We start from the raw sequence: 15,440 nt of genomic DNA, 5'->3' as shown, positions 1-15,440 counted from the left end.
AATACAGTTATTCCTCTTTATTCAACTAAACCCAAAAGGTTCACTTATCTAGATTAGATCAGGCTTTATGGAAAAGCTGTAAAGGGAAAGAAAAGATGAATTTGCATTCAACTGAAGTGCAAAACAAAAGGTGATGAGATACAAAGTTTATGAAATATAAATGTCATTGATAGAGAGGAAATGGTGGAGCTAAAGTGAAAAAAAACCCTCCCAAAAAAAACAAAAAAGCAATTCAAGCGGGCGAAAGCGTCTCTGTGTTGTTGAGTGTTTTATGAGGCATCGAGTACAAAAGTCCTGAGGTTCAGAGATCGGAGTGTTGCTCAGACTGCACACATGCACTCGAAGCGCTCAATATAAAATAAAGAACTCCCTTTCAAATTTTGCTCTTTTGGAGGAAGCTGAAATGTTAAGGAATCCTGCGCGGTATCTGGACGTTACAAAGGCTCACACTCAGGCCAGTATAGCTAATCTTCTTACTGATCACAGGGCTGGACTGTTAAAACAGGACAAAGTTCACACTGACAGCAGAGGGAGAGTGGCAGAGAATCAAGAACAGTGGCAGATTTGATCAAACAGCAAAAGCAGAGGAAAGGATTAGGCCTCAGAGCAAGGAAGTCTTTTCAGTTTTTTGTTTTTATTGCAAAATAACTAAATCAATTGCTGTCACACTCTGACAGAGGTTTGGACCTGGCAACATGTACATCTACGCACTGAAGGATCCCGAAAAGTGTGAGTGCATACCTTTGGTTTCCCGTTCCACAATAGCAGAGTTGAGTTTTGGTTCGTGCCCTGCACGTGAACGAGAGTCTCCATTTCATTTCCCTCTCTTATGTTTTTACTGCCGTCGGCTTTTGTCACCAGACATTGGTGGGTGAGAAACAGACTAATTTCATGGCAGTTTGCTCCAGGAATAAGAGTGTAATTTAAATTCAGTGCATAAGTGCACTCTCAGATGCAGGCTGTAATTTCACAGGTAGGAATGCGACCCAGAAATAACTAGCAGCGTCACGTTTCTGCGTTACTTCATTCGGTCGAAATTATACATGTGGGCGGCTATCGCAAACTTCTAAAATACTGTCGGCGTAAAAGTTGAGTGATTTGATGTGGATCCGGTGATCTGCTATGACGCCATCTGCACATTTCCCACTATAACAGTTTGACATTTTAACTATTAAAGCTGGAAAGAGAGAAAAATAATTTAAAATCAAATAATAGTAACCGGGCCATGTCATGAGCTCAGAAAGCAGTTCTAAAGCTGCTGTCTTCTTTCCAGGCTATGTTTTACATTTCAGGACATAGCAGGTTTTAAAATGATTAAAATTGACAAGTATTCAAAAAAACAAAAAGGAAAGCATTTTAAAGCTTTTAGGATCAACTCTGACAACAAGGCAGACTACTTTTCAAAGAAACAACTCTAACGCAAAGTGTTTCTCTGAGGTTGAAAACTGGGAGAAAAGAAAGACTAACTCTGACAACCTGCAAGACCCAAATAGATAAGTAAACACAAGAATTATTATAAACTGGGGAAAAGCAAATGAATTTAGTGAGAAACTACTGGGAGTAACTATGAAAAACAAAGTATAGTTCTAAAAATCTGAACGTACAAACGCAAAACATTTAAGTATCTAAACATCAATATAGCTTAAATCTTAAATCACCAAAACGACACACAAGCGATAAAATTGCGCTCGCTAAAACGATTAATATAACAACAACAAAATTTACATTATGCAAGGTCCAACTAAAAACCAGACTGAATAGAAACATCTTTAGTTTGCTTTTTAGAAGACATGTTTCATTGCTTGTGACCCAGCAGCCGGTGATGATCTGACACGCTGCTAATTTATCAAGTTTTCCCACTTCCAAAAAAGTCTACAAAATCACATGAAAACATCCATTCTATTCTTTGACAGTGGACACGCTTTAAAAGTTCAATGACCGCCGAGTACCAAGGTGAAGTGGCTGCAAGACTAGCCAAAAACGTTGACCTTCCACCCGCCGTGCTGCGCAGCAAGCATGAAGAGTATGTGCCAATGTGCTACGCAACTTCTGGCCAAACATTCTCCTCTGGTTTTATGCAGCCGAGTGTGAAGCGGTCGGGATGAGGATCAGTGTCTTCAAGTCCGAGGCCATGGTCTTGAGCCGGAAAAGGGTAGAGTGCTTTCTCCGGGTCAAGGGGAGTGTCTTGCCCCAAGTGAAGGAGTTCAAGTATCTTGGGATCTTGTTCATGAATGAGGGAAGAAGGGAACGGGAGATCGACCCGGCGGATTGGCGCAGTGTCTGCCGTGAAGTGGGCGCTGTACCGGTCCATTGTGGTGAAGAGAGAACTGAGCCAAAAAAGCAAAGCTCTCGATTTACCGGTCGATCTACGTTCCTACCCTCATCTATGGGTCATGAGCTTTGGGTTATGACAGAAAGAACGAGATTGCGGATACAAGCAGCCAAAATGGGTTTCCTCCGTAGGGTGGCTGGGTTCTCCCTTAGAGATAGGGTGAGAAGCTCGGTCATCCGGGAGGGACTCAGAGTAGAGCCACTGCTCAACCACAACAAGAGGAGCCAGTTGAGGGGGCTTGGGCATCTGGTCAAGATGCCTCCTGGACGCCTCTCTGGGGAGGTGTTCCGGCCAAGTTCACTGGGAGGAGGCCCTGAGGAAAACCCAGGACATGCTGGAGAGACTATGTCTCTCAGCTGGCTTGGGATCCTTGGGATTCCCCCAGAAGAGCTGGAAGGAGTGGCTGGAGAGAGGGAAGTCTGAGCCTCCCATCTTAAGCTGCTTCCCCCGCGACCCGACCCCAGATAAACGGCAGACGATGGATGGATGGATGATTGGATTGTTAACCCTTCATAAGTCACATCAGACCACATTTGATGGTGACCAACTGGCCGGAGATTATTTGTGGTTAATGTGTCAGCTTAGTTGGTAATGGTGGTGCTTACAGTAGCCAGACTGCGCTACACTCTGCATAGGTTCTGCATAAGCAAATCGTCTCCCCTCCATTCAAACGCCTGTTTGAACATAGAACATTAACCAAAACCCTTGTCTTTATTTACCAACCAGCTGGAGGTCTTTTGGTAAATAATGCAGCAGATAAGACTTCATAGTAGGACTTTTGAAGGCTGCCGGTTTCTTTTACGCAGAAATGTAGCAGCGTGTTGTGAGAGGGCTCCGTTACGAGGCGAGCCACGTTGTTTTATGTTAACCCAAACCAGGTGCTCTTTACAGATCCAGACGCTCTGCTTGTTGGGTCAGTGAGCTGCTGAACACATGCCCGTTAAATTAAGCTGTGGTGACAGATGGGGCTGGAAGTGAATGCAGCGCATGGGATTACAATACAATTTATATCCAAGAACATGTAAAGTGTGAAAATGAGGAGGGGGAAATGGAGGAAATTAAGATTAAAAACACAGCTCTATGTTTAGCCTGTGGAACTCTTAACTTTATTTCAGGCCCTTGGACTAGATTAATAAAATATGTGAAAATTGTGAAATTCACATGTACCGTAATGTCAATATGCCTGCAATACATAAACACAGATTTTGCTACATGTCCATTATGTCACATCAACCCTGATGTCCACTCCTCTCTTCCAGAACAAGCATGGAGGTGCTGAGTGGCCCCTGGGCTGATCTGGCCCTTTTCCTGCAACAGGCTGTCACACTCACAAACAGAGACACAGACAGCTTTCTTCCTCTCTGGCTGTTTGGGTTGCTGCTGTTCCTGTCAGTCTGTCTGCTGCTCCTGCAACTAATCATCTACTTCAGCTGGAAACTCAGACAGGGTGGGCACGATTTTAGGTCTTCGTTGACATGTCACCCAGATGATTCGCTGTTGCACTTAATACGAGTGAACGCAACTAAACAGACGCCACGGCAGGCTGCCTTCAGGGCCGCAAAAAAACTTTCATTTTATCCCAGAATGAGGAGCAGCCAATTACAAGAATGTGCAGAAAGGTTTTCCCGTTTTCTAGCGTCATCCGAGTGCACTGTGCTAACAGCAGGCCAGGGATTATTCATACCTCTAGATTTATTTTTGCTGCACATGACAACTTGTCGCCTGCGGCTACAAAGAAATATCTTTGGGTCCTGAGTAAGCTACATCCCCCCCCCCCCCAAAAAAAAAAAAAAAAGTGAAAATGGCCAAAATTGGCTCCTGGGGGGATAAAAAAAATAAAATAAAAATAACCTGAGTCTCAACACTGTGACATTTTTGGGATAAATCTAAATTTATCCCATGATGATAGATAACTGAGATTGTTACACAACTGTGGTCCTATCGTGTTGGTGTGTGTCTGAACCAAAATGAGTGAAGTATAAGGGGGGAAGCGCGTGGTCGTTAGTAATAGTTTAATATTCAGAAACATTTGATTTCTTTCCTCTGTGTGTGTTCTGGGACTTGGTCACAAATGCTGCTCTGCCGATTTACCCCGAGCCCCTTTGTTCTTAGTGTTGACATAAAACACAGACAGATGCCTCCAGTCGTCCACATCCCATAAATAAAGTTGTGACCCTATTTTGGCCATCTGATCTGCCTGCTAGTGGATTTGAAGGAAACATACATGCCCAATTACATCAAAGCAATAGCTATGAAATCAAAAAAGCGAGGTGCAAGGGTGTTTTCATCTCCCGTGTTGTTCTTTTGAAGATGTCCAGAGTAAACAAGCTTGACTTGGTTAATGTGAAAATCTCATCTGCTGTTTATGCTTGGAGCAGATCTAATCAATTACGCTCCTCAGTCCTGTAATTTACAGCCATTCACAGATAATCAGTTAAATATGGCTGTCATGTCCCATTTCACTATTAACAAAAAATATCTACCCATGAGTGCTTCTAGAAAATCCTTTGGTGGCTCACTATGTTTATATTAGCTACTATTTGTACAACAGCTAACACGGCAGGGTTTCGAACACATTCCGGGGGAGACATTGAATCCGAGTGGACCTTGTTCCATGCCTCCATTGTCGAGGCAGCTCACCAGAGCTGTGGCCACAAGGCTTGTCATGGCGGCAACCTTTGAACCCGTTGGTGGACACCTTTGGTGAGGGATGCTGTCAGGCTGAAGAAGGAGTCCTATCAGGCCTTTTTGGCTTCTGGGACTCCGGAAGCAGCTGATGTGTACCGGCGGGCGAAGCGGCTCTTGTTCCAGGTGTCACCTGTAATACACGCTATAGCGAACCCACCCAAATGGTTACTACAAACAATCTGAACTTTTAGCCACTAAACTTAACATTACTCTTCAATGTCCTTTGCCTTATACAATAATCATTCAGCCAATATTTTCTGTCTTGCCCCCGTTCCTTCTTCTCACCCCCAGCTGAGAGGGATCTGTCCAGGTTTGAGAAGGACCCAAGTGTCATCCACAGACAGAGGCCCAGTCTGAGGAGGAGAAGTTTTGGATCACATTCCCATTCCTGACAGGAATCTCTTAACAGTGAAGGACAAATTTAACTTATGTACATACAATGTCTGAACTCTACTCAGTGTGGAAACAGTGAATGCATGTCAAAATGTGTAATAACTCTTTTGCAAATTGGATACTGTGAGGTTAATATTATGTATGATGCTGATCTCCAACACAGTTCTCAGGCTATGTACGTCCGTTTGCATTGTTTAGGTTTTAATGTCAATAAAATAAGTGCCTGGAAAAAAAAAGAAAAGACGACTAGAAGTGTTTCAAGAGTATAACAATTGTTTATTTGAACAGTGTTACACAGGGGCGAGGAGTGGCTGCGTGTGAGGAGACAACACAATTATGCAGCTAGACTAAACAACCTACCAGTGATGTGTCGGTAGCAGGAAGCAAAGAGGTGGCTGGTTAATTTCTTCAAAACGTCCGTCTTCATAAAAGTGTTAGGTTTAGACGAGATACAAAACTGTGCTGTTATTGTGTGGAATAAAGCTCCAACGACATTTTAGTTAAAATCCCTGACAGATTTAAAATCAGCTGGTAATGATAATCAGCTTTGTAATCTGAATAAAAGATTAAAATTCTGATCTTTTTTTTCTTTCTTTCTCTTTTCTTTCATTAAAGCTACAAACATTTTGGAAAAGTCAACCTCGCCAACCCCCTGGACCTCCTGCGGTTGATTCAAAGAGAAGAAGAGCCCTGAACCAGTAGCAGAGAAAAGGTGGCAGAACGAGTTGATCTGTAGTGGTTTTTCTTCACCAACAAAATACACAGTGGCAATATTACAAATAAGCAGGAAGGTGGAGCGACAGAGCCCACCCTCCCAACTACGAGACCAGTTTCACGGAGAAAAGACGAACCACGAGAGACTCGACAGACTCAGCTGATGTGGCATTACAGGTTCATTTAATGAGATTTTCCTATGTGGAGCAGCGGTCGCTTCCAAAGCTGCCTGGAGATGATGAAAGTGGTTTTATTTTTTTTCATGTTTTATTTTTTTCCTTCTGTTTTGCAAGAGGATTAGAAGTCAAAGCTCCCTCCCCATGTGGAATGTTATTTAGCTGCATAGTTGAAGTAAGACCTGTGTTCAGAACGTTTTTTTGTTTGTTTGTTTGTTTTTTTTCCTTCCTGTAGACTCGCAGTCCACTGGACATGTTACACTTTTCAGACTGGATGTGTAGAAAAAGCTGTACTACTTTCAACATAATTTTCAAAAGGTCCAATTAAAGAGAAGTGGAACATGTTTTCTCAGCCGAGTCCGCTTGAACAACAAAGCCTTTTCTTCAAGGTTCTCAGAATTAAAAACGGTGTGATTTGGTGTCACTCTACAAAAATTTGAAAAAAGACAACATAGGAATTCATTGTGGGTTTAAAGAGCACTTCAGGCCCTCCAATTCCTCCCTCTTTAAGCTGCGCTGTGATGTTGTACCGACTGTTTTACCCCTCTCGTGTTTTTTTGTGCAACGGGAACCGCTTGAAATCACGCTTGAATAGAGCAGAACGTTTGGTTGGACTAGACCAGCAGCAAGATGAAGTAAGATTATTTCAGTTGAGATAATCTAAACCTAAGCCAGTCACAGACAGCAGCATCCTGTTCTCAGCTGGCTGAAGTTGACAGAAAAGAAAGGATGACGCATGCGTGACTCCATCCCGTATCGTCTTTTAACAGGCTTTTTTTTTTTCTTAGTGTTAAGTGTAGCAGGATATGAAACGGATATAAAAAGCAGCCGGGCGTGAACAGTGAAGAACTACGACAACAAGCAGGTTTGTAGTCACAGCGAACGTGTAAAAGTTGCATTAGTCTGAATCTGGGGCAGAACTGGTTTCAAGTCGTCTCCGTTTTGGTACCTTCGCTGCTCCGCGGCTCGCTTTGAATAATTTAAACGAAAAGAAATTTTGCACGGAGATATTCTCTGAAAATACAGCATCTCCGCGCTGGAACCGGCGCAAGAGTAAGGCCAACTTGTATCGCCGCTTCAATTGGTTTTCACTCCCGAGGTATCGGTTGGCTCTCTCCCAATCGTCGTCCAGTTTACCAGTCGTCTCTCCCACTAAAATGTCAGTTTAATCTCCCATGTTCCCCTGGGGCCCAGCAGGAATGCTTAGTGTTGAACAGTAGAAGAGCCCGACGAGGCGCTGAGCTACTGAAAAGCTGCTCTTATTATTATCATCTTGTTTTTTTTTAATAACCTTCATTTTTCTGTCTTCTTTTCCGCACAAGAAATGCATCGACCAGCGTTGAAATCCGCCGACTTTCAGTTCAACTTCGTCTGACTGTCGATTTGTGAAATTCATCACATTCTGCTTTTGAAGCTTATGTAATTTCACGCCAAACATGAGTGGTGAAATGTCACCTTGTGTTGGTGAAATAGAACGAGAGCTGAACTGAAGATGACCTTACTCAGCAGCTGGTAACAACACAAGGAATGTGGATGAATAAGCTACATTTACAACATAAAAAAAATAATAATAAAAGATCCAAAAACCTGGATGATTTACTGCAAAATTACAGCTCCCGCCATTGTGTAATTAATAACAGTAATAATAAAGCATTAATGTGAAATAGCTTGCGTTGTTTTATCAGGTAAAAAAATGTAAAAAGATTTCTATGTTCTTCAAACCGGATTAATGAGTTAAATATTTTCCTTTTTTTTTAATTTACATCTTTTTAAAGGAAAATAGAAGCTGTAATTTACTGACTCATTTTCAAAGGAATTCTCTAAAAAACCCTCATTTAGAGCAAAATGATGTGGACTGAGGCTATTTCAGTCTGAAGCCATTGGCTTTTTTTTATGCTAACATAATTTTGGGATATTTTAGAATTTTGCTGATGTAATAATAGAGACGTAGATGAAATATTCTTGAATGTCAGGCGTGTTGGAGATCAGCAGAAGCCTAATTCGATATTTGCAACACACACTATAGCCTCTCTCTCTCTTTTTTTGTGTTTTTTTATAAACCAGGTAAAGAAAACGCTCTAATATAAAAGAATAGAAGCTACAAACGTTAAGCTAACAAAGTGGTTCTTTTTGTTCCCTCAGAGAGAGTGAGGATATTTTTTTTTTCTCTTTTAGCAACGAGAAACTGAAATGCACCAAAACAAATATCTGAAAGACCATCTGGGTTGAGAGTGACATCTTCAATCCCCCCCTCCCCGGATAGAACCTCTTCTTCCTCCTATTCTTCAGCTCCTCCTCTTCCTCTCTCCCTTTGGCAGTGCAGCTTGGTTGTTGTAAAGTGATGAAGATGTTGTCAGAGGAGGTAAGGGTCACTGCTGGTCTTTCAGTTCTGGAAAGCAGATTGGGGGCAATCAGCCTGCAGCTCTGTGGTCAGAAACATTCCGACACCTTTCACAGAACACACCACTTAGTTTTTTTTTGTTGTTTTTTTCTCACATACACACACACACAGACCTATACACTCATTCCACTTTCAGCTACATCACCCGGCACATTTACTGGTAAAGATGTGCAAAAAGTCCTTCTATTGCAGCAGCATGTGAAAAATGTCAGAATAATCAACCATTTAATTCCAGGGGGAGGGGAAAAAATAAAAAATCTACTTTTAGAAAAAAATATTTAAAAACTAAACAGAACTAAAACTGCATCATTTTATGCTATTTATGTCAACTGAAACTAAGCCTCTACAGCAATAATTGAACCCTATAAACACACCCATTGGGTTTTTTTTTTTAGAAGAATGCCATAAAAAAGCCTTCAGTTAAAAACCCTGTGGGAAAATCAGTGCGTTCTTTTTCTTCTCTGAAGTCGGTTCAGTAGACAATAAAGCCGACACGCATTCAGACCGTAGTGATATTCGCTGGTATCAATTATTTATTAGGTCTTGTATTGGGTTTTATTTCTTTGGTGGCAAACATAGTGCTGTGAACTGTACATGTGTGAACATGTTTACAATTTACTGGCACTAAAGGCCAGATTTGTTTAAAATTGATGATGCTGCGATACAAGACAATTTGCAGTGTTGAAACTCTTCTAGTACCTCAGAAAGACAGAAAATGTTTCAAAAACAATAGTGCAACGCTCACTATTATTACCTGAGTTCAGTCAATCCTCCTCCTCAGCCAGTTCAGTTTCTTTATGAACAACCACTCTGGTAACAGACATGTCAGGATGTTGCTCTTTGGCCTCCTTAATGGCCTGTGCCAGTGCCTGCAGTACCCGAGGGCAGCCACAGAGGGGAGACACCGAGCACGACAGGCAGTGGAGGGGAAGGAGGGCAAAATGATGGTGTTAAATAAAGGGAAAAAAATGAAATAAGAAGCATTTTAAATTAAAAATGAAAAATAAACACATCATATGAAAGATCAGTGGACCATTTTACGTTTTTGGGTTGACAGAATAGCAAATAAGAGGACTGACAGACTAAAATGGCTTTAAATTAGGAAATTATTCCAATTGGAATTAATTCCCAAAACGCTGAAACTTGAGCTGGTCGTTTTTGCTAACGTTTAGCAAAACCGAACAGACATGCAACTTAAGCAAACAACAGAGCAGGAGTCATGCAGATGCAAAGGCAGTCCCTTTTCATTTGAGTTTGACTAAACTGATTTAGAACACAAGACACAAAATCTTTGGAAGCAAAGACAGCAAATCAAATGAACCGGGAGATCGATAAGTTTAGACAAAAACAAAGAAAAACATCCAACAAGGCAAAGATGGAGGGAGAAAGTGATAAAGAAGAAGTCGCCCTCTGGCTGCCAGCAACAAGACATGTCACCAGATGTCTAAATACCCAACAATGTTTTTAAATGTAAAAAACCCAATACTTTTGCACTCTACATCTAAAGAAATGATCTTCGACAGAACCTTTCACATCTTCCACATGTTGTCAGGTTAAAGTGGCAGAGGGGCAGAGAACCCACCTGGTCGTGGTCGATGTCGCAGTCGCCGGTGATTACGATGCGCTTCTCAATCCTCGTCTCCGAGAGCCCGCCTTTTAATGTCTGGAACAAAACGGAGGACACGACTTTGATGACCGTCGCATGTGGTTATTTGTAAGTGTAATGGCCCGGCTGGCGAGACACAGCTGGGAGGGAAGCGCTGAGCCGGGGGGCGACGAAACATAAAAGAATGATGGCGTCATTGAAAAAAAAATTTTATGTCAGACTCGGCTTCAGTTTGACTTCAGGGTTTCTTCAGCTTTCAGTAGGATTTATTTAAACTCAAACAGTTGTGCAGGTTTTTGTGATAAATGAGCAGGGAAGAGGACAGGTAGTCAAGAACATTTAAATTTCACAGATAAATTGTTCGCAAGAGTCAAAATCCATTGCAGACAAGAAGTCAAAAGGCTAAAAGTTCGACTATAATGCTCGTTTGCTGCCGTGCATCAAAATGTCCCTTGGAGTTTTCTCAAAGTAGAGCGCAATCTATCGACAACTTTAAAACATGGAACAAAAACATTCATATATTTTAACCAAAAGGTAGCACTTAACCAAATTTAATAGATAAATAAATCAATCTTAAAATGATGGAAATTATATGAATAAAACCCGAAACTTAACACCCTGAACTCAGAAGTTTAAGACATAAAAAAAGAAGAACTAACGGACTGTAAGATTTAGGTTCTAGCAACATGAAAATGCTTAATCATGTCCTGTACCTTGGTAATGTGCGTGGTGGTGGTGGTACACAAAGACTCAGAGGTGATTGTCTGAGCGGTCATCAACACTCCGGGTTCACCGTCACCATTACCGTCCAACTGAGTAAAAGAGAGAAAAAATGAGGTCATCGGCTCCAAATCAGCAAGTTCTTGAACTCATCTCTACAAGGCAAGACTTTTTTTTTTTCTCTGGTGGCGCCATGCCCTGCTGCTAGAAAAGAAAGCACTTTGTGACACAAGTAATAGGAGTAGTATGTTAAACTAAAGGGTTTTCCCACATTAAATAAAAAAGGTACACAGACGAAAGAAATAATCATAATAATATGAAAAGAACAAACTCCCTGTGCTTCTCAAGTGTGCACCTGTGCGGCCTCGTATGTGATGGTCTTGGTTTCCGTGTGCACGATGGGCACTTCTTTTGTGGCTATCTCAGTTTTCTGGGCAGCAAACGTGTCTGATATAGTCACCATTTCTGTTTTTACCACAGGCGGCTGGGGAGGGAGGAGAGACAGGAGTGAGCAGGAAGGAGAGACTGTTAATAGGTGTAACATGAGACTGCTTTGGGAACAAATAAATAGATACATAAGACATCTTTGGCATCAGAATGACTTCCAACACAGTCGTCACTTTAACACAAAATTAAGAGAAGTTGGTTCAAAGACAACGGTACCAAACAAAAGTGACTTTTGTGTAAGTGCTGATAATATACAGTGCCTTGCAAAAGTGTTGCTCCCCTTAATGTATTTTATTGGGATTTTATGTGATGGACCAAAACAAAGTAGTGATTGATAGTTCAAGCTGCAGAGAAAGAATATATGGCTAAAAATCTAAAATGTGTGGCATAAACTTGTTAACTCTGATGCTCCTAAATAAAATCCAGATCAACCAATAGCTTTTAATTGTCAGTCACCTAATAATTGAAAAAGAAGTTTACAGAGTCAGATAGGGGACTGAGCAAACATATAGAACGGGACCTAATCAAAGAAAAAAAAAAAACATGCATAAAGTTTTTTCTAAACTTTAGTTTACACTAATTTGTGTTAGCTTCGCACATGAAATCCCTAAAAATAGGCAGTGAAGTTGAAATTTTGAGTAATATTGCAAGGGACTGTAAATACTGTATGTGTATCAGAAAGTGTAGATATATCAACAAAGCGCACACACAAGCACACAGGCAATAACATTCATGCAGGTGGAACGAGAGCTCTTAAACTCGTGCAACGTCATGCCAGGAAAAGCAAATTACAAACTAGCCAAGAGAAGATAACTAGCAGCTACAGCAGCTATAGCAGCAGCACCGACCACAGAACTTTCTTGGGTGTCAACATGCAACTCCCAACATGAGACGGCACCAACATGAAGGGAACATGAGCCAATAAAGCCAGCAGGGCTCTAATGACTGGAAAACAAAGCGGCTATTGAAATGTAAACAAGGTGGCATTCATGAGTGGGTGGCATTTCCAAAGTGCTTGGCAATGGCGATTTCCACAAATACGAGGAGCAGCATCACTGCCAAACACAATAAAGGACACACAGGCACAGCTCATAAAGGTGAAAATCAGCATGCAAAATGAAAACGCGCACACCTAAAAGCATCTTGCATTTCCCACTTAGGCCCCATTTACTTCACAGCACAACGTAGGCGGCAACAGCATCGACACACCACAATGAGTGGCACTATATCTATGAGGATAATGGTAGGAAATGTGGCAGACATAAAAAAGTGCGACTGGGCAGTAACATAAAGGTGGCTTCTTGAGGAATTTGACATTAACACCAACAATAATGGCGATGAAGTCTTACAGCACAATCCTAACTGTCCTCAAAAGGTGTTTATTTTCTCAATATGCTTTCACAGAACGGAGAGGAGTGTGAGAATGTACATGGGGCTTAAAGTTTCACACAAGCAGGAAAAGGAAACCGGCGATGTGAGAAGCAGCGGGGAAAGAAATGGGTGTTTTCTACGGCTGGCAGGAAGGTTCAAAACCCTGGAGGAGCTCCGCAGTTGGCTTTACCTCAGAGCAACAAATAACCTGCGGCCGGGGATCCACTTCCACCAGCGAGGCTTCTCCGTTCATTTTAGGCTGCTCCGGCTCCTCGGTGGGGCCGGCCTCTGCGCTCTCCTCGGGCAGCATGAGGCCCTCTGGCGCCTCTTCGGGGGTCACCATCGGATCATCTGTGCTGTCCTCCGTCTCCCGTCCGCTTTCTTTCTCCTCCTGATTGTCTTTCTTCTCCTCAAACTGAATCTCCTCCTTCTTAGATTCTTCTTCACGATTTATTTCTTCTGCAGGCTGGTTGACCTCCACTGGAAGAGATGGAACAACCGGAGCAGACGCTTGCTTCTGCTCCTCTTCCATCGGCTCTTCTTCTTCCTTCTCCTCTGGTATTTGTGATTGAGAGACGGATGCAGAAACGTTTGGATGGTACTCTGCTTCCTCCTCACTCTCGCTTTCAGAGGACGCCTTCTCCGGCTTCGCGGGGCTTTCTTCCTCCACCGCCGCCGCTTCCTCTTCGACCTTCACTTTCTGGTCCTGAGGTTCGCCCTCAGCGGGTGAGGCGGCAGGAGGATCAGTCGTAAATGTGACGACCCCGGGTTTGGGCGCTCTGGAAACTTCTTGGATGACAACAGTTTCCTCGATTTCAACTTCGGTGGTCTACACACACGCACACACGTACACAGAGTGCACAGACACACACGATGAGGTGCACACGTATACAACAAACGCAAAAAAAAAAAAGCAAAAAAACACAAGAGCAAAATATGGTCATTGAACATAAATTAAAAATGGGTTAACAAAAAAATATATATACACACAAAAAACATGAGGAAAATAAGATGAGGTATTAATGAAGAAGATCCTGCAGGGTTTCTACACGGTTTTAAATTCTCTTTCTTTTACATTTAATTAAAAATTAATTAAAGGCTGGAGTGAAAGAAGGAAGGAAAGAAGGAAAAGAAAAAAACTAAGAAAGGAAAAGGAAAAAGGAGAGAGGGAAGAAAACAAAATGAAAAAGTAAAGAAGAAATCAAAGAATAAAGAGGAAAAGAAAACTTTGGACAAGAAAAAAAAAATCCTGGAAACAAAAATATTTCCCTAGACTTTATTCTTTCCACTTTTCCAGATCCACAGCCTAAAAATTCTATTCCATACTTTTTCAGACTGTGTAGGAACCCTCAACATCGGATCAAATAGGAAACGACCGAAGTGGCAATGGGAAAGTAAAAACTCAGTTGAGAACAAATGGAGGCAGGAAGGAAGCGAAAGTCATGAATGGAAAGCTGGGAGGGGTTACAAAGAAAGTTAGTACCACCTTTGCAGGTTCTTTGGTTTCAGAGCTTGTGTTATCAGCTGAAGCTGCTTCGGTTTGCGGCACACTGACCTGCGTGACAGAGAAGTTAAGTCGACAACATCAGTCACACATCAGCAGGAAAATCACAGTTAGCAATTAGCAACACTGGGCCGCCTGTCATCACAGCGTGGGGATGGGACCAGCTTTTCTCATCGGCTCTTTCACTTCTCATCTTGTCCTCTCTTTGTCTGTGGGACGCTGTTCTGCACAGACGCTACATCCGCACGCGCACAGCAAGAACTCAGCGAGCAAAAACAGGATGAAAATAAGAATAGAAATGAAGTTTGCTCACAGAAGCAAACGACAAAAGAAAATATGATATTGAAGAGTCTTTTTTTCATGCATGGCAATGCGTTTCTTTTGCCATTTAAAGAAGCTCCAGCAAACAGGCACACAATAAACACATTATAAGGTTCTTTTTGTACCCCCCCATTCCAGCCTCTGTGAAAACAGCTGTTTCAGATCGCACCGTCTTTAATAGGCACAGAACGTCTGGGGTGCAGATTTGGCAATTTGCATTCCTTTACCGCCAGAAATGACAAACCCTTCCACTGCACAGCTGTTAGTCGATTTAGATCAAATGAATCCTGAAAATAGTGCATCAACAAGTCACTGAGGATTAAGTGCTCCCAGACGCAAATTAATTCATGCAACATCAACAGCAGGCTTGATATACACATCTGCCAAGCAGCTTTAATTAACTAAAGCATTAAAAGGTGTCAGTTCACTTTCAAGCTGGTCAACTGAGAGGAGGTAAAAAGAAAAAAAAGAAAGAAATGGGTGAGAAAATAAAGATAAATCTCACATAATGATTGGACTAGAGATGACCCCTGTGTGAGCTAATGGTCCAGCGTACAAAAAAAACTAAACCCTGCTCCTCATACTGGTTGTTTTCTCCAAAAATAAGTTACTTCCACCCCTTTTTATGACATTTAGAGTAAAGAAGAGACTGTCCTGGGTGCTGCAGTATAGAAGAAAGGAGCTGAAACACAACTCAATAAATGTGACGTTCACAACAAAAAGCTGCCTTTATGAAGCAGGAAACAACTTTTTTTTGTAAGTTTTGT

General features: G+C 41.9%; 1 protein-coding gene and 1 long non-coding RNA gene across 17 annotated transcripts in view; one reads left to right on the top strand and one right to left on the bottom strand.

Annotated features, from left to right (window-relative positions):
* The first annotated feature begins 325 nt into the window (after positions 1–325).
* Positions 326–5,450, top strand: LOC129368926 (uncharacterized). The gene is made up of 3 exons (XR_008606901.1): positions 326–729; positions 3,592–3,779; positions 5,312–5,450. It is a non-coding gene; the product is annotated as an uncharacterized LOC129368926 (long non-coding RNA).
* A 218-nt stretch (positions 5,451–5,668) lies between these two features.
* epb41l2 (erythrocyte membrane protein band 4.1 like 2) overlaps positions 5,669–15,440 on the bottom strand; it is a 51,073-nt gene continuing 41,301 nt past the window's right edge. For 12 of the 16 annotated variants that reach the window (XM_055044081.1, XM_055044077.1, XM_055044083.1 and 9 more), the window contains 7 exons: positions 14,335–14,403; positions 13,039–13,677; positions 11,386–11,514; positions 11,024–11,122; positions 10,287–10,367; positions 9,459–9,573; positions 5,669–8,692 (listed from right to left, as the gene is read on the bottom strand). In XM_055044081.1, coding sequence (XP_054900056.1) covers positions 9,469–9,573; positions 10,287–10,367; positions 11,024–11,122; positions 11,386–11,514; positions 13,039–13,677; positions 14,335–14,403 — 1,122 coding nt within the window. In that variant the 3' untranslated portion in view covers positions 5,669–8,692; positions 9,459–9,468. The remainder of the gene's footprint in view (positions 8,693–9,458; positions 9,574–10,286; positions 10,368–11,023; positions 11,123–11,385; positions 11,515–13,038; positions 13,678–14,334; positions 14,404–15,440) is intronic. The other 4 variants (XM_055044093.1, XM_055044095.1, XM_055044085.1 and 1 more) reach the window with 3 other exon arrangements.

Source organism: Poeciliopsis prolifica, unplaced genomic scaffold, assembly GCF_027474105.1.
Source record: "Poeciliopsis prolifica strain line A6 unplaced genomic scaffold, Auburn_PproV2 SCAFFOLD020, whole genome shotgun sequence".
Lineage (NCBI taxonomy): Eukaryota > Metazoa > Chordata > Actinopteri > Cyprinodontiformes > Poeciliidae > Poeciliopsis > Poeciliopsis prolifica.
This window is presented reverse-complemented; position numbering and strand designations above follow the sequence as displayed.